This window comes from Myripristis murdjan, chromosome 10 (genome assembly GCF_902150065.1).
Source record: "Myripristis murdjan chromosome 10, fMyrMur1.1, whole genome shotgun sequence".
NCBI classification, from domain to species: Eukaryota; Metazoa; Chordata; class Actinopteri; order Holocentriformes; family Holocentridae; genus Myripristis; species Myripristis murdjan.
This window is the reverse complement of record NC_043989.1, coordinates 5,427,916-5,455,503: the sequence shown is the minus strand read 5'-3', so window position 1 is coordinate 5,455,503 and position 27,588 is coordinate 5,427,916. Positions and strand designations below refer to the sequence as shown.

General features: G+C 42.6%; 1 protein-coding gene across 1 annotated transcript in view; it reads left to right on the top strand.

Annotated features, from left to right (window-relative positions):
• The first annotated feature begins 7,190 nt into the window (after positions 1–7,190).
• The window catches only part of LOC115366679 (complexin-1), a 69,712-nt gene continuing 49,314 nt past the window's right edge, over positions 7,191–27,588 (top strand). Inside the window, exons 1-2 of the mRNA XM_030062245.1 lie at positions 7,191–7,564; positions 8,608–8,723. Of these exons, the coding sequence (XP_029918105.1) occupies positions 8,693–8,723 (31 nt within the window). The 5' untranslated portion in view covers positions 7,191–7,564; positions 8,608–8,692. The remainder of the gene's footprint in view (positions 7,565–8,607; positions 8,724–27,588) is intronic.

The window sequence follows — 27,588 nt, the reverse complement described above, 5'->3', positions numbered from 1 at the left end:
TTGTGATCTGTCACAAACAAATGTAATCTTCGACAAAATACATGTACCCCAAAACGTAATGAAGAATGTGGTTTGGCTGTATGGGAATGTAATAATTTTCAGGAGACAGAGTTGGGAGAGTTGTGATAAAGGTGGGAAATGAACACATGCCAAATGCGACTGACTTTGAGCATTGGCAGATAAATTAATTTGTGCCACAAGCCTCTCTGTAACTGGTGAATGAAGTTTGCCCAAATATGGATAAAATCAGCAGTTAGCAGAGCTGTGTTGGGAATCTCCCACAGTTACGATCTCAATATGCCTTTTGCTTTTGCTTCGCACAGCCGCTCCATCCTCCGTACTTAACATTACAGTTTCAAAGTTCAAAACGAATCACTCTGAGGAAGAGTAGTAGGCTCCCACACACCGTCTTCTCCCAGCCATTCCAGACTTCTGTTCAGAGTTTGTGTGGTTTACAACGCGGATGGCGCGCATGGTCATCAGACAATTCAAGGTTCTAGTGGGAACCGAGAACAGGAATTGGGAACTTGGAGAGGACGGAGTCTGAGCTGTTGCCATAGTGACGCAGCATCGTTCACTTCCTGCAACACTGTCAACAAAAATCAAGTGGTACACAACTTTGCTCTAAAGCCCTGCACCAAGGCACCTGTGTAACGTTGCTTCCTTTATTTGCAGTAGACTTCATTCATACAAAAGCATGTTTCTGTCCCCAGACATTCATCATTAAGTGAGCAAGTAAAAATTATTTATAGAGCACATTTAAACATAGCTCAAGCCGGCCAAAGTGCTTTACCGGAGGACAGCACCAAAATGCTTTATGAGGACATTAAATACAAAGTTAACATTGAAAAATAGATCAAGTCTACACAGTGAAGCATGAAGACGGTGTAAAACTGAAAAATGTGGACGATTGTGTGGCTTTTCTTCAACAAAGACTTTGGTTAAATCATCAGGTGTACGAGCAAAGAGAGTCAAACCACATGTACGCATAAAACTCCACTGTTGTGCCAAATGCGGCCGGGCTAGTGCTTGCCAAGGCCAGTTGCAATTCATGCGTGGGTAAACGGTGCAACGGAGTATAGATGTCAGTGCAGCAGCTTCCTTTTGCAGCAGAAAAATAACAGAGAAAAGGAAAATGGAGAATGAGGACATCAGGGCTGCGCTCACTATGTAGGTAGAGGATAATGTCCAATGTCAAATCTACGGTGTTCGAAATGAGGATTTTAGGTGATATATAGGGAGAGAGCTGGCAGCAGTGGGGGTTCAACACATGACAGGACAGTCCTGCCAGAAACTGAAAAAACGGAGGTGTCAGTACAAGGCAGTGAGAGCACAAAACGCACAAAGTGGTGACTAAAAGAAAAAAAAAAATCCATTAGCCCAGCCCAAAAAGAGGGTAGAAATGGGTCAAAGTGACCTTAAAGAATTCCTCATCATCTACTTTTTCCACCAAATACTTTGCAGTCCTGGATTTGAACCAGCAGCCACGCACAAGCTGATTTGTCTGACTTCCCAGGCGACCACCAATAAGGCTGTATGCCAAGGTCAGAGGTCGGAGTTCAGGGGTCAGGGGGCGGGTCGTCTGTGCTGCTGTGCCGCTGCACGCTCTATAGATAAAAGTATTTACAGCACTGTAGTGGAAAAGCATTAATCAATAAAATTGATCAGGAGAAATAATGCAAGTCACAGTCCAGTCAGTCCAGATGGGCAGTGAGATGGATTTCAACAAAATCACTTGATGGGGATCAGAATTGATCGTAGTTCTTGATCAATATTCATCTCAGACGACGATGGAGGTGATGTGTAACGGCTTATGGATGACCGGTCACCTCTGGATTCATCAAAAGGCCTCCTGGGATGCAGTTCTAATAGAAATAGATCTACAGTGAAGTACGTTAGAGCCAATCAACATCTTTGTTGGAGAAAAGCCACAGAATCATCAACATTTTGATGTTTTAATGCTTCACTGTGTCGACGTTAACATGTTGGCACTATGTTCCATTAATTCAGTTCACTGCCAGGGTTGGGTTTTCCTTTCCCACCAAAGGTACCTGAATAAAAACAGAAGAGGCTGAGCACATGCAGGTGAAGAAGGAAACTCACATTGTGTACAGCATGATTTGGGGTTCCTGATAATGTAAGTCTAATGACAACACTTTAAAAAATGTCCACCTTAAGTAATTTATTGTCATTCAGTGATCATATCTTGTTTTTCTCTTAAAACAAGTTACAGTAAAAAAAAAAAAAAAAATGTCAGTAGGATGTTATAATCCCACTTGTTTCTAATGTTAAAATCCACTTTCCCCCGCAAATTTTCTTGAATCAAGTGTCATTTTCCTGATACCAGTGGGCTGATCTGCCTCATTCTGCCTTGTTTCGACATATTTATGCTGAAAACAAGTGAATCCGCATTGCAAAGAGTGATTATCTCATCCTACTGGCAGATTTTTTTTCTCTCCACTCAACATAATATTCTTGTGTCCTTCGAAAATCATGGTACGGCGGTTCTGGATAAAGAAATAAGAGCCTCAGACAAAAGGCACTGTGCTAGAATTAACGCTGCCCCAGGCGGTTTTGCATGTCAGCGACCTATGAATTAGTTAAACATCTTCTAAATGCTGTTTGTTAAGAGTAGCATTTCATCATCACGAAATCATTATCACACTAATTTGGTGCCATGAACTAAAAGGACCATTGGTAACGAGTTGGCCTCCACACTGCAGTTTGCGTTGTGCGGCACCATGTTGGATTTGGTGGAGGTGTTTTAAACCCCCACTTTATGACTCCATGCATTTTCAAAACTCGCCTTGACCCCAAATAGCTGGGAGTTCAAGGACTTCAATACCCAGAAATCCTTTGCTGCAGCCTTATTTTGTAATTTCGGATTATGTCTTATCATCCTAAATGTGCTAAAATCGAACCCAGTGCTGTTTCCTTCTGTGGAAAAAGCTTGCATGTACGCAGTAACTATGTGAGTGACACTCTGTGAACTCAGCTCAGCAGCTTAAAGTCAAGCCTCATATATGTGCAGTTTCACACAATGCAGTGCAATAAAATTGTTTAAATTGACTCGACTTTATCTCTTCTCAAGCCGGAGTGTTTGGGGAAAATACATTGATGAGGAATTTCAGGCAGCCTAATTACCTGGTTTTGGCAGGCTCTTTAACTCGTTGTTACTGGGATTCTTCAAATGAAGTGAGCGGGAGAGATAAAACGAGAGCGGGGATTAAAATCCTCTACATGCATCCTAATTCGAAGAAACATGTCAAGTCCCTGCTAGACAGCTGAATACCAAATGGCCTTAAGTTGGCACGATTTCACACACCAATCACGCAAACCAGTGAGTTTCAGTCGATGTTGAAAGGGATGCTAAACAAGATGGTACTCACAACTCAGAGGATGCGAGATATTAAATTCTGGTGTCTTTGCCAATTTGCAGAGCATATCCTCAATCACGACAAAGTTTAATATTGGATTATGTTTTGTCTCTTTGAAAAATGCAGCCGAACAAGCTCAGTCTCCCTCGCAGCAGGGTCCAGCAAAGAGGGACAGCTCGGGCTCGCAGCCAAAACAGCTTAGGTGGCATGATGGACAAAAATAAGCTCAATAAATTGTATTGTGACTGCCAGGATCAAAGTTTTGTCTCTTATGTAGCTTAGTGGGTAAGGTACCAGTGCCACCGCAGTAAAGTTTTGGATCTGAGGGCTTCCTACTGAGCCACCCAAGAAGTAGTTAAGCATTTACCAAATGGCATTGGTTATTTTAAAGGTCCCAGGAGTAACATGTCAGCATCAATAACAAGACCAGTGCATTTTACATTATGTGGCGTCATGTCATGATTTGGCACGATTGTTTTAAACTCACTGTTCATTAAAACCTCATTTATTTTCAAAACACTTGCTAAAGCTGTACATCTCAGAAAGTGCTCTATTTGCAAGGCCTGTTTAAAATCACTGGAGGGGCTGTGGTTAGACTTGTTGCACAGGTGAGACTTGTTTTGCTTGAGACTCTCATTGGTAGAGGTAATCGTGCATCGGTTATGGAGATGAAGTGTTTCGAGAAGAGTTTTGAAAGTGACTGAACTCATGAAGGCACAGGAGGACCGCTTTAAGTCACAAAGGGAGATTGTCTTATGGCTCAAAACAGGAAAACAGCACTGCTCAGAGCTGAAGCTTTCTGGGTTTCTCACAATGACAAATGGTAGAAGAAGAGAGAGGGGCTGATGGGAAAAATAGCTTCCAACATGTTTATCCTCTAAGTGAAGCACAAGATGCCGGGGAGAGTGGACATGTAGCAACAACCTCTTTGCAGCAAGACTTTTGGCGAAGGTCGTCTTAAATTTGAGTTAAACACTCCTGTACCGATACCACTGTGTGAGCGACAGAGGATCCCATTCTCCTTGACTGGGGTCTCATTTTCATTCATTGTTTGTGCCCTCTTACTCACTGCCAGGGTCACGCAGGGTGCAGCCTATCCCTGCATGCACGAAGCAGAATTAAAGAAGAGAAATATCCTGGACAGGTCACCAGTAAATTAGCCCACAAGGTGACAGCGCTAACCACTGAGCCACCCTTGGCCTATCACGTTAATTTGACAATATTTACTATGCAGTGCACCATTAATAAAATATATACTTTGCTGAAATCGTGACCGCGTTCACATTAATCAACAAAATGGTGGACTTACTGCCAGGGGAATGGAGAATATATGCAAAACTAGACAAAGCCAGCTTCAGTTCTGGCTCCAAGCCCTCAGTATTATCCATCCAATCATATTTGCTCCTGGAGGCGTTTGGCTCATTGGTAGGTGAGTGATTTCAAATTCAAAGACTTGTAGCCCTCATCACTGGATCGAGTTGCTATACATCAAAGCAGCTTCCAAGACTTATTTCCTTGAAAATAGCAGATTAAGGAAAGCTGTCCTTCAAAGTGTAATCCAACTCTGAGAACACTGACACCACTACGATTACTCCGTGTTCACGCTGCGAGCCACTTAAGTCGCTGGGAGTTCATTCATTTCTTAGGAAGCTGAGTGACCAGGAAAGTCTGCCCGTGCTCGGATGGTACACAAGTTTGTCCGCCAAGAAAAGCTGTCAGTGGCTGAACTTCAGGTCATCAGCTTTCTTCAGCCAACCAGACTCCCACACGCCTTAATTCAGTTTCTTTACTGATGTGATTTTCTCGACTCCAGCCATTAAAAGCCTCACAGTTCTCTACATCTTGCATTTTTAAGATTGCAGGATTACAGGGATAAGCACCTCAAAAATTATGTTTGAAGCATGTTTGCATCCGTTGTTGGAGCCAATTACTATATGATAATTCATTAGCACTGTTCAGATTTAACAGGGCATTCATGATGGACAATCACTGAGTCTCAAACCTTCATGATAAAACTGTTATCAAGAAAAATGCATTTAAAAGCATGATTCAGACCTTTTACAGGCCAGTTCTCATGGCCAGTAACAAACCTGCTGTCACAGGATGTTCCAGGTTTTTTTTTTTTTTTTTTTTTTTTCAAATCAGTATTTTTGGTTGTCAGAAATCCTCTCAACATCTGCAAGCCATCTTCCTCCTGGAGCTGAGGAAATAGTGAGAATAAGTCATAGCAGTATTGGAAAGGGCTTGTGAGGAGGAATATGATCAGCTTCTTAAAATCTTCAGTGTTCCCTTTAATCATTCATGCCATCCTGCCTCACACTCCCTCACATCATCACCTAATCATCACACAAATTGAGACAGCTTAGGCAGCACATCCGTTGTGTGTGTGTGTGTGTGTGTGTGCGTGTAGGCCTGGTTCCATATACAGGAGAGCACACTAAAGCCCAGAGCAAAATTAAAGGGAGAGAGCCAATAGGATCTGGCATGGCTGGCATGGGGTATGGTGTGTGTGTGTGTGTGTGTGTGTGTGTGTGTGTGTGTGTGTGTGTGTGTGTGTGTGTGTGTGTGCATGTGTGTGCCTAGACCTGAAGCCAACAGTGTGACAGCACTATACAGGCAGCAACATATCAGTATAATATAGCAAAGATAAATACTAAACCATGATTCCAGTGATGTTTTTCTTCATGCTAGAGAAAAATGTTGGTTAGGTTGTTGGTTCAATTCCCAGACTGGCTGGGAAAATCTGGCCAGGGGGAGTGCATGAGAAATACTTTATTTAATTTGAGAAGAAGGATGCTGGGGATGGGAGAAGTATGTAGAGGTTAGAAGATAATTTTGTCGTGATATGAGCGTAAGGGGGTGCAATTTAATTTTAGCAAGATGGTCATAATAGCCCGAGCTTAGCATCCACCCACACACAATATAGTGTAGGCAGTAATCCAGCAATGATTTATTAAAAAATGGGGTCCCATATCTATATCTTGGGCAGATTTTCCCTTGACAAAACGCCAAAAATAACAAGAACTGTCATCTTGACTTGTTTTTGAAGCATAAAGTAGCCCACAAATACAGTAAATCCCGGCAAGGATATCATAGTACCAAATGGTATTAAGTGCACTTTAAATGCAGCACTGAGTACAGGCACGTTATATGTTCCTTAGGGAATATTATAGTAGCTAATATAGCGATATTGTAGCAAACAGACATAACCAAATGTAAAATATAAGGTCACTATAGACTGCCTGTTGAGCATCATTACGACACAAGAGGATCCGGATGAAATATTATAGGAATATTACAGTGGTACATCACAGATAATATACCATAAAGTACAAAAACTGTCACTTTAAAGTCTCTATTGGGAAAATCAGCCCTATAGACGGATACGGTAGGAGTATCATAGCAATATTAATGTGATACCATAGGATAAATCCAAAAAGTACAGTAAAATCACTATAATCCCGCAGCTCAGTACCACTGGAGGCACAAAGGAATATTATAGGAATATTACAGTGATTTGTCGCATGGGACTACAGATGCAAACCGGATGTGGGTCATATGAAACGACAGGGACAAACCAAGAGACGCCGGGCTGTATTTCCTATATTTCCCATATATTTCTCATATTTCTGCTGGCTGCTTTGCACTACCGGTTTAAGTGCAAAGCAAGACTCTCTCCCCCGTTGCAGAGAAACGGGGCGGGCTGCAGGACGGAGCAGCCAGCCAGCGTCAAGGCTGAATAATTGATCTCTCTCTCTCTATCGGTCGGCGGGACGTGGGACGTTTCGGTCTCCATCCCTCCATGTGATTCAGTCGCCCCCTCTCCTCGGTGTGAACTGGCAGCTGCTTTTCCCCCCTTCGCAAACACACACCACACCACACACACCCCTCCCCTCTCTTTCTCTCTCTCTCTCTCTCCATCTCTCTCTCTCTCTCTCAGTGGATGTGTGTGCGTGTGTGAGTGTGTGTGCGTGCAGGAAGACGAAGCGGCAGGCAGGAGGAAGCACCAAGGACGTCCTTTTCCAGCCCCGAGAGCCGGAGATGCAAGGGACGAGCAGTTAAATTAGCCCGTGTTGCTGTTGCCACTGCAGGATAACTTCATCCCGGAGAGTCTTAGCGCTGCCAGCCCCGACACTAATCCTCGTTTTCAGTGTGTGTGAGGAGGATTTCAGCCAGTCGCCGGACAGGTAATTGACTGTGTGATGTTGCCTGCTTCAATGCAAACAGCGTGCCTTCGGCTTTGGGGAGCTATCCACTAGCAGCGGTGCTGAAACCAGCCTGCGATCAAACGAGGAAGTGCTTCGCGTGTCTCTGCCTGTACAGTATGTCCACCCCCCTCTTTTCTTGTGTTTTCCCCCCTCTCTCCCTCTCTTTATCAACGCATAATCACGTCGGGCATACTGTATTCTCCAGTGTTTACCGCGTTTCTGCGTGTAAATATGCATACACTGCTCCGCTCTGTGCACCGCGGCAGCTCAGTGGATGTACATGTAAAGCTTTGTGGCAGATGCGAACATTGTGAGTGGGATGGCTATCCAGTGTCCCTCCAATGGATGATGGAAAGTTTTACCACATGATCATGAATATAGTGGTTCAGTCCGGCGATAGCACACCATCCTGCCGAGCCGGAGACTTGCCCCAAATAGTTCTTTAAACTCGCTTGACTCGGTCAGATCGAGGTTATAACCGCCTGTCGTGACACTCACTCCTGTCAGTGCGCCACTAATCACCTCGCAGTTTGTAATTCTTTGAGAGGGGGCCGCCGCTGCAGTCAAATTAGGAGCCGTGATAGCTGATTTTGGCTGCACTGCTTGGGGATCAGCCCCCTCTCCGCGCCTTCCTTTGTGCTTTGGCGGTGAATGAACCATTGACCTCGGTGTCCTTCATTTGGCGCATTGGAGAAACGTGCCTTACACACAAATACAGATACCATAAGCCTATATGAGTGGTCGGCTGTGTGCCTGGAGCTCAACGTTGGGTCGGTTAAGCAAACAGTGTGAAATATTACTGTAATATTCTTACAAAATCCCATAGGGACGCAACGCGTGTCTACTCCATAGTGAGTTTATACTGACCTTTTCATACTTAATGGTGTTTTTTAATTAATACTCCTGGATATAATCAAGGTTTAGCTGTGATATTTTCTCCTCAAATGTATTGTTTATTGGACTATTGTAGTAGTTGATTTTGGAAGGCATACATACTTTATCGTTTCATTTTCCTTTTGCAGATCTGGCAACAAAGGACTACTACTTTTCCGTAAAAACTGAATGTAACATTGTTCGGATAAGGAAGGCGAGGAATTAAAAGCCATCATGAATTTCGTTATGAAGCAAGCGTTGGGAGGTAAGTTTGGTTTGTTGGACCGTCGCATCCCGGAGTGCGTGAGCGCGCCTGTGCCTGCCTGTGTGTGTGTGTGTGAGAGAGAGAGAGAGAGAGAGAGTGCGTGTATGCGTGTGCGTGTGTGTTTGTGTACGCATGTAGGTGGGAGTGGACGGGGGCGCATTGGTGTGCGTTATTGTTGCACGCGGAGTTTTCTCCATCATTTCGCCCTCTTCCCGGAGGTTTTTCTTCAAACTTCTGCACGACTTTTTGCTATTTTACAGTTTTTTTGTACCAAGCAACACGTTCATCAAAATACAAAGAAACTCTTACATCACAGTCTTCAAAGTTTTACAGCCGCAGTGGAGGAAAGGTGTTTTGCGCATTCCCAACATCTGCAGACGGCTCGCTGCACACATGGCGCATCGCCCCCGGGGCCAGCTGAGTACAGCTTACTGTAACAGGCTGGTGATTTGTAACGTTGATTCAACAGTTATGGCAAAAAGGGCATTCTTTACCAATGACACATGCAGCCTGTTCACCAAAAAGGAAAAAGAAAAAGAAAAAAAAATAGTATAAATCAATAAAATAAACAGTGCTTTGCTATGGCCAAGTGCTTATCATTAATCAGGCTGTGGTACATCTTGACTGGACGCTGCAGTCCCTCTTATCTTCACATGCTGAGTGCACATTTTCCACCTGAAGGAGAAAGAAAAAAACTAATCAAGAACAAATCTAATCTACCCCTGTTTCATTGCGGCATACAGGCATGTGAATGATTTTGTAATTGCTTGTGCTGCAAGGACTCCCTGAACATGAGATTATCATAACACAGTAATGAATTCTGAAGGAATATGAACTTGTTATCATATATGAATATGCAGATGGGTGCAGCGGAAGGTGAAAGGACTAAGTGGTTTTCGCAGAGCGGGACGCAGCCCGGTGATTCGTCCGCAGCTCTCTGGTGCAGCTGGTCCTCAGTGAATGCTTGCACAGAGCAGAGGGGAGCTCCTCTCTGATCTAACTAACATGCAGGAGCGCTTTAGTGGGGGTTGGGCAGGGGAGGGTTAAGGCGCACTGACAATCCACTGACCCCCAGGAGGACAGAGGGGGGCTTTAATGTGACTGGACTGAAAAATCTTCTGCAATCCTCAAGTCCTCTAGTGTACATTTATGATTATTTCACAGTTTTACACTGCTCTAGTTTTGAGACATTTCTGCATTTGTTTGAAATCTACAAACCTGCAAGCAAATACTACTATCTCAGAATTACGATACGGCAGGTGTTGCGTTATCTAAGACAAACTGGAGCGTGCAGGAATAAAATTTGGCTGGGTTTCTCCTGTGCAAACAGCAAAACTTGTCCTCCTTTGACCAATTTCTGGCAGCTTTCAGGATGAAATCTTATGAAAAAAAAGTTGATTCACACTGTTCCTATTCATTGCAAGCCACATAACCTGATAACATCACTCAACTTAGGTCGTGCTCAGTCATTTAAAACAACTTTGGTTAAGGTTATAGTGTGGCGTTATGTTCGAATAAGAAAAACCTCCAAGCTTTACTTCCCACTGGACTTTTCCAATGTGAAACCAGCTCCTGGGCATTATAATTGATAAGTAAATCAGTGTCTGGAGGTGTGTTGAGATGCTTGTCACAGAAGGAATAATGGTGCCATGGAGTTTGGCTGTCAAATTCCAAGCTACGCCCCTGCAGGCACAAATACACAAACACACAAACTCACATCTCTGAGCCAACTGTGCTCCATTATATGACTTAATGTAGCAAATGTGACCTAATGTGCCATGTTCGTGCTGTCACTGTCGTTCCTTTTGGCTGGTCAGTCTCTGGAGGGGATGATGGATCTGAGGTGACGTCAACCTGATTATGTAGTGCAGGTTGGAGAGATACTAAACAGGGATGGTGGAAAAGGATCCAGGCCATTAAACAGCTGCCGGTAACGGGATAATTTCGACCATGAGTGCTTTCTCTCTCTCTCTCTTTCTCTCTCTCCCTTCCTAAAATATGGTTTAAATGCGGTTACATGGAGCTGGAGGATGTCGTAGTCTCCTCCACTTTTTACAACATGTACAAAATTTTGAATTGATCAGAATGGACAGGACCCTCCCCTCAGGTCCCATTAGGTCTGATTCATTTATTCCAGTGTTCTTGTTTTCGGCTGACTTCATTGGCACGCCTACTCTTGCCCTGCTTGTCCAGTGAGGGCTTTCTGAATGCAGTCGAAAACACTGAAATATCTGGATGGAAAATCTTTTTTTTTTTTTTTTTTTTTTTTTTTTAAATTTGCAAAACAGTTTGGTTTTAAAGCAAAGTCTTATGATTCTGATTGTGTTACTGCACCTCTTTTGTTATCTCAGAAATCTGGTTTTGGCAGACTATTGTTTGGAGTTGAACGAGAGTGAATCGTGTCTAGAGGTAGGGAAGTGCATCTGTTTCCCTGATAACATCATGTAAAAATCCAGTAGATATATATTTTTTTAGAGGGGATACGGGGTACACTGGAAAATAGGCTTAACACTCACTGTGGCCAGAATTATCCTTTAAGGCTGCTTGTCTGGCAGCTGCTGTAGAGAGAGAGTGTGTGTGTGTGTGTGTGTTTTCTGTGTGTGAGATAGGAGTGTGTGCATGTGTGCAGTTAGATGTGTGTGGTTCGGTGTGGGTGGGTGCATTAATGGGTGTCCTGGGGAGCTGCTGGTGCCCCCCCTGGGCTTGTACAAAACCTCCCCATCAATAAAGACAACGACTCAAATCCGCTGAACTGTGCGCAAAAGGAATTTCACACTTGAGGAGAAGCGGGCAGCTTGTGCCAAGGTCCTCACCTTGAAGAGAGTTTTTTTTTCTTTCCTGGGGAGCAAATTTTTTTTTCTTTTAAATTTCTTTCTTAGGAGTAATGAGTTTTTCAGTGTGCAGTGGATTAGCTGTGGGCTATTATCTCTCCGCCTCTCTCGGTGCTCCGAGGAGAGACTCAGTCCATTCATTCCCATCTAGGCCATGATTGGTATTCTGTCTGTTTTTATATAGCGGCGAGCAAGGTCGCGTTGCTCGGCAGAATGAAAGCGTGTGTCTCTATCATCTGTGACCCTACCAGCTTTTGAAATGTACACCATAGATCAGGGGTTCATGCTGAGTTCACATGTCCAGGACCCACAGAAAGACAGACAGACTTCACACCACAGACGGAGCAGCACTCAAATCAGAGGAGTTTTGTGAACTCTGCAGGTGGGGAGAGTGAAACCTCAGATCAGAACACTAGTTCTTAGATATCCTCTCCTAGTGCTAACTTGAAATCAAACTGACTCTGAATTATAGTCTGGCATAGAGATGTCATCATTTTGAGTCATTTGAACAATTCTGCATCCTTTTGTTTTTCACCGAATGCAAAAATTAATAGGGGCTTTGGATTCTGTAAGGCCAGTCTCTCTGCTTTTTACATATATTAGGAGTAACACAATTTGAAATAAAAGAACATGCATGGTTATCACAAATTTTACCAACGAACATGGATAAAAATGATTTTGCAAACAATCATTGTGCAGATGGTGCATCTCTGGACTATAAGAGCACTAAGACATTCCTGCCTTTTAACCTATTCGTGGTCATTCGTGATGTCAGAAATTAACACAGCCATTAAAGTGCGACATATTTTCACGATGTGGTAAAAGAGCGGTCGTGGTCAGTATGTTTCTGAGGTCACGGCTGCACCTGTGGACGTCAGTGGTTTTCAGTGCGTACTAAGTTAACAATGACAAGTTTTTTGTTTTGTTTTTTTAAACGCAACTTTAAAACAGATCAAAATCCAGCTCAGTCGATCTCAGACATGAATGAACAGGATGGATCTGGAACCCTTTTTTCAGGCATTACTTTGACCATTTACAGGCTTATTTCTCATTGTCTGGATTCCTCTGCTAGATCTTGAATCGAGCCTAATAATTTGAACCCAACCCCGACCATGGATCCTGACCCAACCCGACAACCGGAACAAAATGTTAAACCTGATTCTGAACAAATCCTGGAAAAATTCAATCCCAACTTGACCCTAACCCGACCACCAGCAGACAGCGGCTCAATAAAACCCAACTTTTTATTCAAGAAATATGTCTACTGACAACTCATTAACTATAGTGTCATGACTAACACCCCATTTAGCAATTTTCCTTCAAAAGAGCCATTTTGGCTCCACTTTTGGAAGTCTATAGTGACACCTTGTGGTCCTCCGTATTCCCCACAGTTTAGTGCTGAGTCATGGTCTAACGGCAGCCTCCAAGATAGGGCGACCCACAATATCTATGATAAAATATTCTTTTGTACTTTTTTGATTAAAAACTATTTAAATCATCACATCATAAGAGTACACATGACACAAAACATATACCAGAGAATAAATAGCTATTTCTTTATGTTTACGTCTACGCTTTGGTCTAAACATTGCTAATCCTTTATCATTGGGCTATATTGGGAAAAATACATCCAAAAAATAAACATAAAATTACATTTAATACCTGCTTTATTGAATTATTTCATCAGCCTATGCCTTCAATGTACATTAAGTAAAAAAACATGGAATAAGCATGGAGTTTGATGGTTGAGACTCAATAGTCCTTACTTGAATACTTGCATAGTGCAGAAAACATTTGCTGCACTGCCCCCTAGGGGTTGAATGTTTCAATCATGTTGCATGTCTGGCCACGCCCAGTCGGTGATGTAGCAGCAGGTTTTTAGGAGCTGTGAATGGCAAAATATCAGCGGCTGCATCACTGATTGGGTGTGGCCAGAAGTGCAACATGCATCAAAATTTCAACCCCTAGGGGGCAGTGTTGCAGAAATTTAATGCTGGTGTTGAGTCACTCTTTTAGACAGTTTTAGTCTTATTAAATTAAATTGCACTGACACATTGTAAACCTCAGGCTAAAAATCCAAACCTAACTCAGGTCTTATAGTTTAAAATTTCTTGTCCTGTCTGAACCCGACCTGACCTGACAGGAGCAGTGAGGCCCCATCGGGTTCAGCCAACCATTTTAAGCTCATCGCTCCTGAACCCTCCACTTTCAAGGACTCCTGGAGTCCCTGGATCCCAATTTGAGAACCGCTGGGCAGCTTATCAGTGGCATGGAGGAGGGAAAGTCCCAGACAAACGAGGGAATAATTGATTCAATCTGCCAGGCAGTTAGAGCCACTGCATGTGTGTGTGTGTGTGTGTGTGTGTGTGTGTTGAGGTTGGGGAGTAGCAGAGAGGGGGGAGGGGAGGAGATTTATTGTGGATGACATCATCAAAAGTCCTCGTGAATACAAGTCGGCTCTCTCACCTCTCTCTCTCTCTTTGGATGAAGCCGCAACCTCGGCTCCTCCTCCTCCTCCTCTTCTTCTTAGCATCCTCTGCCCGGCCTCAGAGGAGGAGGAAGAGGAGGAGGAGGACAGGATGGGGGCGGGGTAGGGTAGCGGTTGTAGGAGGAGATGAAAAGTGACAAATTGATCTTTAAATCTGGGTGTTATATCATCAGCTGAGGTTGTAAAGACGCGCTGCCCTCTGGACAGGCAGCAGCCGTAATCTCCATTTAATGGAGGACGCTTTGCCTCCTCGCCGACCTCGGACTCTCCCTCCCTCCTTCCCTCCATTCATAATTCATTTGTTCCTTCCGACACTCCTCCCTCACTTCCTCTACCCTCCCTCCCTTCTCTCCTTGCCGGCCTCCCTCATTTCTTCCCTTTCTCCTTCATTCATTCTTTCTGTCACTCCTTACTCCTTCACTGTCTTCGCTCCCTTACTTCCTCCCTCCCTCCCTTCATCATTACATCTCTCCTCCATCCTTGCAATGCTCGCCTCATCACGCCTTTCCTTCCTCTACACTGCAAAAAAAAAAAAAAAAAAATCTCCATCTGAACAGGTCATTTTATCTCACATTCAGTGTGAAAATCTTAAACCAAGGTAAAAAAAAAAACAAAAAAAAAAACTGTGCAATGAAAAAATTCTACTATTCTACAAGAAAATTCTGGAAACAAATTGATTATCGTTCAAAACAAATGGGACTATCTCATCCCAATGGCTTTTTTGAAGAAAGGCAAGATTTCAGAATAAGAGACGACTCAACTTTTCTTTTTTTTTTGCAGTGTATCTCTCTCTCGTTCCTCCCTCCATCACGTTCCTTTACTCATTCCCTCCAGTTGTTTCTGTCCTTTAATTTTCCCTCCCTCTTTAGCTCCTGCTCTCTCCCTTTACTTTCTTCATCAATTTTTCCTACGTCCATAATTCTCTCTCTCTCTCTCTCATTCCCTCCATCACCTCCCCACCTCCCCTCCCTCCCTCCCCCCCTCCCTCCTGGCTTTGACCGTTACAGTAAATCTAAGGGCGAGGCAAAGCAACCTCAATCAGCCAGCCACCAGGGAATTTGGGCCACGCTGATGCTTGTGTGTGTGTGTGTGTGTGTGTGTGTGTGAGTCAGTGTTTGCTTGTGTGCAGTGTAACAAAGAAAGAAAGAAAGAAAGGAAGAGAGAGCAGGAAAGTGTCAGCGAGAAAAAGAGAGATTGGGCGGACCTCAGTAGTCGACTTTCGGCTGGTATTAGATGATAAAGAGTGTGTGTGTGTGTGTGTGTGTGTGTGCGCACATATGTGTGTGTTTTCGTGGGTAGCCAAGTAAGAAGGAGGGAGGGAGATGATGCACACACACACACAATAAACATACAGATAAACATGCACAAAGACAGCACAGCATCACATGCACACACACACACACACACACACACACACACAGAGTCTTAATCAGTGGGACGCGACACAGAGATGTCCTGTTCAGTAGAAACCACAGCAGGGGAACGCTGAGGGAAAACGACCAACACAATACAGACAGAGCAGCCAGCAGTAAAGCCTGAACACACACACACACACACACACACACACACACACCGGACAAACATAAACACCGTCTCACAAAATAAACTACTGTGTGTCAACACAAAAACAATATTGGCCCTACTGTACACAGTATCTGCAGGATGCATATAGGAACACACCAAGACTGAGGGATTTCAATGATTTTTCCCTTAAATTTTCCCTTAGTGCAGGTCGCTGCAGTTAGAAAACACATCGTTCCAGGATGTGTGTGACGGTGTCACACACATTCTGTGTATCTGCCTCACTCAAACTTACACTGAGTGACACATTCAAACCCAATATGCCACTGTTGTTATTGTTACAGCTGCAGCATAACATCAAATAGGAAATATCCTGATGTGTTGTGCATCGTTTTCCACACTTTTCCCTGGAATTCAGGGGATCTTTGGAAAACTTTGGGATCTCGGATGGAATTTAAAATAAAGTTCTGTGGGTTTGAACAAAGCTCGGCTGTGCAGCATGCATATTTAAGACAGTAACTTCATTTAAAAACAGGGATTGATGATTGCTGTCATTTTGGATTAAGACAGAGTATTCTCTCTGCTGCAGACTGTAAACAAAACTGACCATGCACATGACAGCAACACAGTGAAAAAGTGACTTGCTAGCTTTCTTGCTTCAAAAAAAAGTTCCTCTGTGCACTAATTTACTGAAAAGTTTTAAGATTTTCAGAATCTTACGAAGAAACAGCTGTATCACCGCCGTTAAGGAGGTTTCGTTTCGTCTCTGTCTGTCTGCCAGCGGGACGTCTCAAAGACTTATTAACATATTTCCGTGAAATTTGGGGCACAGATCGGCGTCAAGCCAAGGATTAATTGATTCGATTTTGGTGGCGATCCAGATCTGAGATGTCGGCCTTCAGGCAGTTATTGCTTCTTAGCCATAATTATGACAGCAGAGGAGACAGAAGCTCTGTTCCCTCCGTGTCTGCAGGGCGAACAAATCAATTTAAGTTAAAATCAGGGCGATCAGAGTTATCACATGGGAATAACTTGCGGACCTTCACGCGTTCTTAGACAAATCAAAGCAAATGAACGCAATGTCCATGCTTTGATCCACTTTTTGACCCTGAATTTAACCTCACTCAACCTCGCATGTGACGCCGTGCACTCTCAATACGATAACAGAGGAAAAGAACGAATGAAGTTTTATTTCAAGAAGCCTCCAGATGGATCTCCGGACGTGCACACACTGCGACACCGTGCACGTGTAATGTCTGCTACACCTGGGTCATCAGCTCAAACACAGTTATGTAAGAAATCTGCACGTGCAGTGTGTCGTAAATAATTATGCATGTGTAATCATGATATTAAAATGCAAAATAATAATAATAACAATAATAATAAAAGATGGCAGCCACATGCAAAGCAAATCCCTGTGCTCAGGTTATCCGGTCACATAGGAAATGAAACGTAATTATCCAAGAGGATTAATTAGTATTAGCTGACTGACCCTGGAGGATGTGTGTGTGTGTGTACATGTGCATGTGCATGTGTCTGCGTGTGTGTGTGTGTGTGTGTGTGCGTGTGTAAAGATACAGTGTTCCTGACTGACCTGACACGCCCTTTTGGTTGATGGATGAATACTGTTTTTTTGGTGGCAAGATTAAAAACAGGCATTTTTTTTTTTTTTTTTTTTTTTTTATAATACTACTTTATTATTTCTTTTTTTCAAATCTGACTTTTCCTCATGTTGCATATCTTTCCACAATTACCTCCACCTGTTTGGTCACATCCCATTTTCTGTGTATTTTTTTTTTTTGTGTGTGTGTGAAACTTACGTTGCCAGAGAATCGACGCTAATCTCCTTCACACATTAGGCTTAATTTTTCTCACACTACCTGGCAACCCACACTGAACACTGTCTTCATAAAGGCCTTGGCACACACACACACTGGCTGGACCGTGTTGTGGTGCAGATTTGAGATGTTATTTTTGTACAGTTTTTATACACATTTCAGTATTAGCTATGACTTTAAAATAAGATAAATATGAGAAAATTCACTTTTTTCTTTCTTTTTTTTTTTTTTAGCAGTGTCTGTATGAGATATGATGTGTATGTTTTGTGCTGTAAATTGAGATGCTGAATATATATTTTTTGAATTTACTGTGACCTGCCATGACTTTAAGACTCAATACTGTAACTTAATGTTACATTCTTGTATTTTTCCAAATTTTTTAAATGTTTTTTTTTTATATATATATTTGTGATGAAGGACTACATGAGGATAAGCAATTTTTCTAATGCTTGAGAAAACTCTTTTCACATTTTCATATAGTATTGACCAGTATGTTGATTATTTATACGCTATAGTATATGCTTGCACAAATCTATAACTGCATATCAGCCTCTTTAGTACACCTAAACTCACATCTCTTTCTTCATCTCCTCCTCTTATTTCCTTTCCTTCCTCCTGCTCCCTTTCCTCCCCCTCTTATTCTTTCCTAGTATAGTGGGGGAAGCCAGTTGCGCAGAACTGGCATAGCAAAGTGTCTCTCCCTTTCTCTCCCTCTCCCTCTCTCTCTCTCTCTCTCTCTCTCTCTCTCTCTCTCTCTCTGCTCACAGCTAATGAGGCTGACATGGACTGTGTCTTTGCGAGCTACAGGCATGGCCTCCTGTCTTCCCTCTGCCTCTAAAAGGGCCGTGGGACAGATTCACACGCACGGTCTTTACACAGATAGTAGATAACAGATAGTAGCATGTGATCACTGGGCTTTTTGCATATTTATATATGAAAAAGATAAGCCTTTATTTAAACAATGAAAATGAGATCTCCAATCTAGTTTGTATGTGAAATTGTTCCTGTTTATCAGCCTAAATCAGCAGGACAGCAACAACGAAGCTATAATCTGTGCCAAAGACGATGAAACATTGAGCACCAACAATTAACATCAGGATTTATTTATGGATTTATTCCTTGCAGGCCAGTGGTGTTTTGGAGTGGAGTCCTCGATGTGATTTTCCTGCCTCGTGCTCTCCATTTCCGTTAGACGGCCGACCCACGTGGCATACCTTACAGGAGTTCACCGTTTAACCGCCAGCTTGGCTTACATGAACTGTAATTTCTATATAACACACGTCCTGCTGGTTTTCATATCAAACCTTTGTGCATGGGTGGGCACTTTCCATGAGCCATTCAAATTAGTTTCTTCACACTTAACTGGCTTTCAGCTGAGCTGGCATGTAGGAATAATGTTTCGTGGCGGATATCAACCCATTTTAACCCAATTCAGAGAAACGAGCCGAGAAGCAAGGCAACATAATCCTGATAAATTGATCTACAGTAATGATATGTGCTACTTTTAGACACCGCTGCTGCACGACACGCTGGCTTTTCTCATTTGCGCAGAGGCACACTTCAGCAAAAAACAACTAAATGTAAAATTAAAGACCCGAATATGATGATCGAAGAGATCCAGGAGGCAGACTGTGCACCTGAACTTAGAGGAAAATGTTCTCATGTGATCATGACATTTAATTTTTAAGACAGAAATGTTTAATTTTGTTTGACAATAACTTTTTTTTTGCCATCTGAGCAGTGAATTTCAAAAAAGACATGGCTTCAGTGTAATGCTACTGGTGCCTCTTTATGCCTGGCAGCTTCACAAAGTGAGTAATGCCTACCATTTGTTGACAGTGGAGACAGCCAAATATATAAAAGTGAGGAGCCTCGGTCATAAAACACATAAAACCTTTCAGCTCCTACCAAGCTGTGGTTGAAAAGAAGGACTGTGAGTTTATTTGTGTTGGATTAAAGTTGGACTAATTCCAACAAGTTTGAGAAACTCTCCACATTGAGAGCCTGATTAGACCTTAACTATCTGTCTAATTAACTCAGCCTATTTCAGATTCCTACTGTCTTAATTAATACACGGTGCATGAAATTAACCTTTATGATTTACCACTGGTTTTAATAGCACAAGGCTTCACTAAGTTAGAAGTTTTAACTTTTTTTTATTTTCTTGTTTGTTTTAAGAGCATCTTTGGTGCTAGGCACTCCTGTTTGATCACCTGTCAATCAAACAGTGTGGGTGGGACTTGCATTTCCTGTTGATGACGCTTGAGTTGTGTAGGCGGCGCCATTTTCTTTGTCTGTCCTCCCTTTTTTAGAGTGACTTATTATGAGTTCAAAAAGTTGAAAAAGTTTCAGTCCCTAAATCAACATTACAACCTTCTAGTATAGTGAAGCACCCTGATGATGGCATGTGCATGTTAGGGTTAAGGTTGTTGTGTGTGTGTGTGTGAGTGTGTGTGTGTGCGTGTGTGTGTACATACATGTGAATGTATTCAAGTTACAAGAACCAATCCTTCTTCCACACCAATGCAACAGGATTGGATGGATGTTGTTTACGTGTTTACCTATAAAAAAAAATACAAAAACAAAAACAATAATATGGATACTGTGCATACTGCACCGTCCTCGGAAGCAAAGAGATTAGTTGGCAACTATTTCCCACCGAGGAACACCAGCAATCTGTATCTACTCATGCCTGTGGGTGTTTACGCCTCTTTAGGGAACCATTTGGGAAGACAAAAATTATGGGGAAAAAAATTTACCTTGGATGAGTTGTCCCTTTACGTTAAACAACTCTGCTTTGGTGACTCAAATCCCACCGCCATTAGACTCGGTGCTAAAAATGAACAGAGAAAAAAACAGTAATTTAAAGCTTGAATTCATCCGCTTTTGATGCTATTTGTGAACTGCTGTTATGTTTTTTTTTTTTTTTTTGACCCTTCACAGCCTCAGTGTAATCACTAGTAGTCAAGAATCAAGTGTTTTCATGCAGCCCCTCTAGCCGTTGCTGAAGAAGCCAATTTAAAAGAGTGTCAATCCAAAGATGATTGATGTATCAGTGTCCGCGCTTGTCATCATGTCCTTACCCACCCTGAAGGCTTCAGTGTCGCACTGTGTGTCGCTCATGTTTTTCATCTCGCTAGAGTGACAGTGGCCAACCTCGAGGGGATTTTCTGCAATTCAAGCTACTGACCTCTGCCTGAGGGAGGACTCATGCTCTAAAAATCTAGTTTGGTAACTCCCGCAGCCGCCTGAGGCTTCAATAGGTGTTCATTGTTGTTGGCAATAAAGAAGAGTCAGGCGTTTATTATAATCTGTATTTACTTTGCGAAGATAGGTGCTTCATCTTTGCCTTTGCACACATTTGCACCATGTATCTTCCCAGTGCAACCAGTTTCTTATTTCTGGGAGTTCCCCTCACAGCTCCGCCGCAGGCAAATGAAGAATGAGCTCTTCCACTCGAGGTCACCTGATTACTTGAGGGAAGGGAGCAGAGTTGCAGTCAAGCCCACCGTTATTTGACCAATGCATAGCTTGAGGAACATGACACATTATTCACAGGTGTAATCACGTAAATTGTTTGTCGTGCTGAAGGTTACTACTGAGGCTAACGCAGCAGCAGCGGCCTGGGTGTGAATCCAGCCCTACCTTTTTGCCACATGTCATCCCCTCTCTCTGACCTGCCTTTCCTGTATCTCTCCTCTGTGGCTGTCTATTAAAACACAAATGCCCTAAAAATAACTAAAAAAAAAACCAAAAAAAAAAAACCAAGGGGCACCCTAGTATCTCACCTGGTAGAGCGCGTCCTGGGTTTGAATCCGACTTCAGACTGTTTGCTGCATGTCATCCCCTCTCTCTCTCTCTCTCTCACTTCCTTCTCTGTCTCTCTCTACTGTGACTGTCAAATACAGCAGAAATACAAAACAAAATCTTAAAGTATCAGGCTGATAGACATCAAAAAAGTGATCGTGGGCATCACTCATCACAGAATGGGAGAGCATTTTTCATTCTCTTTTGCAGAATATTCTTGCCCATCTGGGATTCAAACATACAACTTTTTTAACAACTCCTCTAAGCTTGAGGTCATCTAAATGACAGCTGATGTGATGACGTCATTTCTGCAGGAAGGTGTTTCCCTGCAAACTACAATAGCTGAAGGTTTTAGTGCCGCACGGCGCTGTGTTTCTCAGAAATTCGACAACGATAATAGATTGGCATTCTCCATCCTGAGGGGATTTTCTGCCCTGCAACAGCCTGCCGGGGGTGGGCAGAGCGACGGCCGCAGAGGGAATCCCCACGTGGCCAGAGCGGCTGTCAATCAAAGCTTTTCATTCTCTACATGAAAAGGAGCCGGAGGTGTGTTCAGTGTGGAGAAACATTTGCAAGGATGTGAGAAGGACGTGCACAATGGCCACCTTAAAGATATGAATGCACACGTTCTGAAAACACAGAAGGCCAGAATATAAAGTGTTTGGAATAATAAAACCTCATATCTAATTTCCGAGGTAACTGTCTGACAGCTTCAGCCACCACACAGTCACAGCTGAAGGTAATTCAGTTTAGTTAATTCAATTTTCATCCTTACTGGCCAGAATTCAAACAGGGTTTAATGGCAAAAGTAGGGAAATATTATGCAACCATATGCAAAAAAATATGATTTAACTTCTGTATTTATAGTAAGCATGAGTTAACTGTATTATCTTAAAAAAATATAGATAAATAGCTATTTGGATGTGTGAAGTTTAGTGATCAGAAACTTGTCATTTGGAGCATTGTGGCTAGCTGCCCCCCTTTGTTTCAGTAGGGAAGGCTAACATCGCTAACAAGGCATTTAAACGCAATTTCAAAATATTTTTACTTTCAAAATGGTAACCCTGAGTAAATATAGCCAAATAAAACTCAAAATTCAAAATTCAAGTCCATGTTTTTTTTTTTTTTTAGATTGTGTTTTTACAGAACCTTTAGTTTATAGGCTACTGCTTATAATATTCATAAGAAAAAATGCAGTGTTTATGACAAAAATTTTAAAATTAAAGTCAGGGTGGGAAAGTTAGTTTATTAATGTTAATGTGTGTTTGGCATGGCCAGTGTGCGCACACACACATACACACACACACAAACTGGATAATCTACTTTCAACCGGTGAATGATTTAACGTTAGAGTAAGTGTGTAAATAACTTCAGGTGAACAAGTTTATATTTACAAAATAATACAAACGGCAATACTTGAACTGCCATCATTAGAGCTGGCGTGACAAATAAACATGCATGTGCACAACTGCAGGTAAACAAACACCAACGCACTCAAGCCGCCAACACACACGTGCACAGACTAAAACCACATGGCAGGATCGCCCGCTCGCTCGGTCGTCAGCACAGTCAAACGAGCCTCTCTCGCCCTAAACTCACAAACACATCAGTTCTTCGGCTGTTCGGCGCTAATTGCATCTCTGAGTGGCTTTTTTCTGATCTCGACGGGGAGTCGCCATGCCGGGAATCAAAACACTCTACCTGCGACGGTCGGGAGCTGAGAGCCGCCGTGCCGCATGAGTGGCTCTGATGCCTATTACTGATTCACGCTTTGACCTAGAAAGCAGTTAATAGCCTACGCTGAGGCTGCATGACTCTTAACTATACGCGATGGTTAAAGAGATGACTGGATAGAGCACGGTCGAGTTATGGAGCACCCTCTGATTGCGTGTGTGTGTGTGTGTGTGTGTGTACATGCATTATGCCATATTTCATAATTTTCTGCAGGAAGGTCGTTGCTCTCATTTAGCACTTTTCACTGTAATCGACGGTTGACTCACTGCAGTCCTAGATGTATGTTTTTATTATGGTGCATGAAAGCAAACGGACAAACTTATAATGATATATAAAATGTTAAAATGACATTGCTTTTAATGGGAAAGTCAGTTCGTCAGTATTCCCTCGTGTAGGATTGTCTAGTGTTTTTCTCAGTTTGGAAAAAAAAGGTTTTATGTGACTTGTTAACTTGACCATGTTCCTCGCCGGTCAAGGCCTTCTGAAACTGGATTTCGCTCTGCACATTAAGTGGTATATATTATATCACACAAGGATTTTGGCAGACCAGTGACAATGCCTGCATGTATGTTTTCAATGCCAAACATCTACAACAATGCCAGCTGGCTTCAGTGGGGATGTGCTGAAGGGTTCTTTGGAGGTTCTCTTAACATCCAAAAGGAACAAAAAAAAATCACATAAAGGTTTATTGCCAGAAAAAAAAAAAAAAAAAAAGCTTAAGTATTTTGTATGTGGCCATTTTATGTAGGCGTTCCTCAAGGAGCCTTCTGCAGTTCCCTAATGGTTGCAGTCTGAACCCTTATAAGTAGACCTTTTGTTTTCCAGAGTGGAGAACGATCATTCATGATTTATTGAACAGTCTGGGGTTCATTACAAGTTCTTCTACTATCCAAAAGAAGTGACAAAATCACAAAATAACATTCCTCACTAGGTGAAAAATCCCTTAGGTGTTCCTTGAAGAAGCCCTTATATTATCATGTCTCCTTAACCCTCAGTATTTAGAGGCAACATGTACACCAACACCTTGCTGCTTTTGTCTTTCCACTTCTGATGCAGTGTCTACCAAGGGATCTGTGAGCTTTCAAATTTGTTGGTTTTGAATCAAAAAACGCAAACTGTTTGATTTTTTCTACCATCACAGTTAATTTTGTTACAAAGACAGTGAGTTAAGGATTCAGTTTTGCCCGTACATGCATTGTGGCTATGATTTGGGATTATCCATGCTAGTCAGTATCTTTGCTTCGAGAACCTGCAACCAGAAATACAATGACAACAGCGAAAAAGGGCGGAGCACATAAGATGGATAGGGAATCCTCAAGGAACCGTGTGGGGTTCCCTTATATTTGCACTCTGAAAAACTCCTAAAAGTGAACTGAAGCCAATTTTCTTGGTGGACTGCAGAACAAGCATACATGAAACATTGAGTGGTCTACCATTACATCTTAGAGTGTGGGCTCTGCATTACTATACAGTTGTAGCTAATGTACAAGCTAATGGACTTCCAGGCAGTGCTGCCAAGGTCTCTGCCATGCAGGTGGGACATGAGTCATCATCTCAGGCTTAAATAATGGATGAGGCCCCCTTTCATGGTGCAGCCTTACTTCCAACAGTGATGCACGATGCCGATGTAGCTCACTGGCGCTTGGCAGACCTCCCACAGCAGTGACAGTGCAAAACAGGTCTTAGGGTATGATCACATGAACAGTAAATTTTCCTTTAGCCGAACCATGTTGGAAGATTTTACTTAATTTGTATATGTTTTCTTTAGGTTGCATAATTACAAACTAACCAAGGCTGGTAAATAAAAGTCAGATGACTCACAAGTAGTTTGTTCACTGCACTCTACTCTTTACAGAATCATTTAGTCTCATATTCAGGGTTAAAAGCTTGTTTTTCTTCAACATAGAAAAGGTTAAAAAATCTGCCAGAGGGATTAGATAACCCCACTTGTTTCCAGAATTTTCCTGAATGAAGTGTCACTTTCTTTATACTAGTGGGCTGATCTGCTTTCCTCTGCCTTGTCTCAACATATTTATACTTCTGGAACAAGTGAAACTGAATTGGAAGCAAGTGGGATCATCTCTTCACTTGTTTTAAGAAAAAACTTTCATCACTGAATATTTAATACTTTAACACTGAATATGAGGCTAAATGACTTTTATTGGAGTGAAAATGGAGCATGAGTAAGCTGTCATCCTGCCAGGTTAGAGGTTTTGGCAGTGGGCGAGTCAAAACAACTCTGATTCCACTCGTTGAAACCTTAACTAAGCATCTCGGACTTTTCTACACATTTTGCTTTTATGTCCCATTTCTGCTCCTCATACCAGTAATGAACACATTAAGAAATAGCTGAATATGAGCATCAGTCCACGCTGATGGTTTGCCCCCGGGCTCATTTTATTATGCCAGGCTTTCCAGGCATGAGGAACTGCTGGCGATCTGATATCGGATGTGAAATTAGGTTATGCATGAGACGTCAGAATGGAGTTGTTTCAGGGTAAAGAGGTTTCATAATGCGGCGCAATGCATGAGATCTCTTACGCAGGCAAGCATCAGAAGATGAGTCACACACAGAACTGGGCGAGCGCACGCAGATCGAAGGAGGGCAGAAGACAGCCAAGGTCAGGACAGTAGGTCAGAAGTCAGTGAACTCAGCAGCATCCACTGGGGCATCTGCACACTTGGCACACACACACACACACACACACACACAGATTTGGCAGTGGCAGGGCTGTCTTGGCGGAGGGCAGCAGTAGTCAGTGGTGTGATGTGGCCTGCTGAGCTGCCCCGAGGGTCCTGATGCAGAGAGACAGCACCTGCTACTGTGACACACACACTACCACACACACACACTACCACACACACACACGCACACACGCACACACACTTAAAGGGGTATTATGTTATCGATGACCTCCAGAGGACCAGAAAGAATTGCAACAGGATTTTCAGGATGCATCCCTTCCATTCCCCCTAATCCTCAGGCATGAAGGGTTGGGGGACCGGTTCAGGCCTATAGTTGTGATAAATGATAAAATCATATTTTCGCAATAGAGATAGGTAAGTGAGCCATTTAGAGCGAGTAAACAAGCTACAAGCATGAACAAGCATGAGCACAGGGGAAACGTATCATACATGCAACTTTAAAAGTCTTCCAAAATAAGACTTTGCAAATGTCTTTTGAGGTTGCTAATGGATTCACTACATTGATAAGGCCTCAAGAACACACACTATGTGTTCAGCTGAGAAATGTTGAATGATGTCTGCATACGTTTGAAAGCAGAGCTCCAACAGAAATGTGTAGTGATGATGTAACATGCTGTTGTGTAAGTACTCGAGTAATCATACTGCTTTGTCAGTTGATTCTTGGCATGAGAATGAGGTGTTTAAGCCGTCGTTGCTGCAATGTGTTGCAATGCATTTTTGCTCGAAGCGAAGTTCTCCATCATTGTTCAGTGAGTGTCTAGTGACTCCAACGGGCGGTGAACTTTTGTTCCAAAAGTTTTGCAAGCCAAAAATCCAAAGTACATCAAGCTGCAGGCGTTGGAAAACCACAAGAGTTTTCGACTAGCAGTTTAAGACAGAGTTGACCCTGAAGGCAGCAAATTATTTACAACTGGCACAGATTATTCCTTAACCCGATCAAACCCATGCTCAAATGAACCAACTCTAATCATCTTAAAACATCGAGCTCCAGGCGTTGTCTCTGTGCCTGGAGCTCGATGTTGAAAAATCCCATCACCCGCTGAAGTAATCATTGAGTTCTTGGTATTGATCAACTACCTTATCACACCCACACCCCGAGATATTTTATAGTTATTTTGTACCATGGACAACAAAATTCTTAATTAATGCCTTTTAATGATAAACAAACAGACACTGACATAATAATTTCTGTAAACAGATATCTGCATATGAATACAGAATCTGTAGGCGGGACAAGATTTTGTAGTCTGAGTGTTTTTATTCTGAGGGGAGGAAAAGAGGCAGAACACACCATCAGAAAGGACGTCTGGACCTAAAACAAAAGGTAATGCTGTTTGCGTATTATGTGGAGAAACATTCAACTCGTGCAATAAAGGAAATGGAAACGGAAACTGAAGCGAGCAGCCGGCAGCTGCACGAGAAGTCCCAAAACATTGGCCATTGCCCCCAGAGGCTAAATCGGCTACAGATGATAGCCGATAGATGATTCTGAAATTGCACAATAACACACAAATACAAAGAAATGTACTGAATACACACCCAACCACCACATACAAATAAAAAACACACAAATCCTCTAATTGTAATCATACATAAAGACAAACATGCATGACTGTATACTGTTTACATGAGGATGCCTAGAATACACACATACATGCAAATACACAAGCGTACAAAGACAGACAGACACACACACACATGCACACACACTCACGCAGCAGAGCACATTAGATGCACGCACATGCACATCACAGATGGGCTCATTCGTTACCTCTGCAGTGACTGCGCTGTGAGGAAATGAGTCATCTGTTTGGCCTGAATATTTGCACCTAGATTATGCAACATCACTTTGCCAACCTCCACTATTCGTTTATGCCAATTTAACATCAAACGGCACCATTTACTTCAGGTCAAGAGTGTGTTGTCTTGAACAGAAAAGA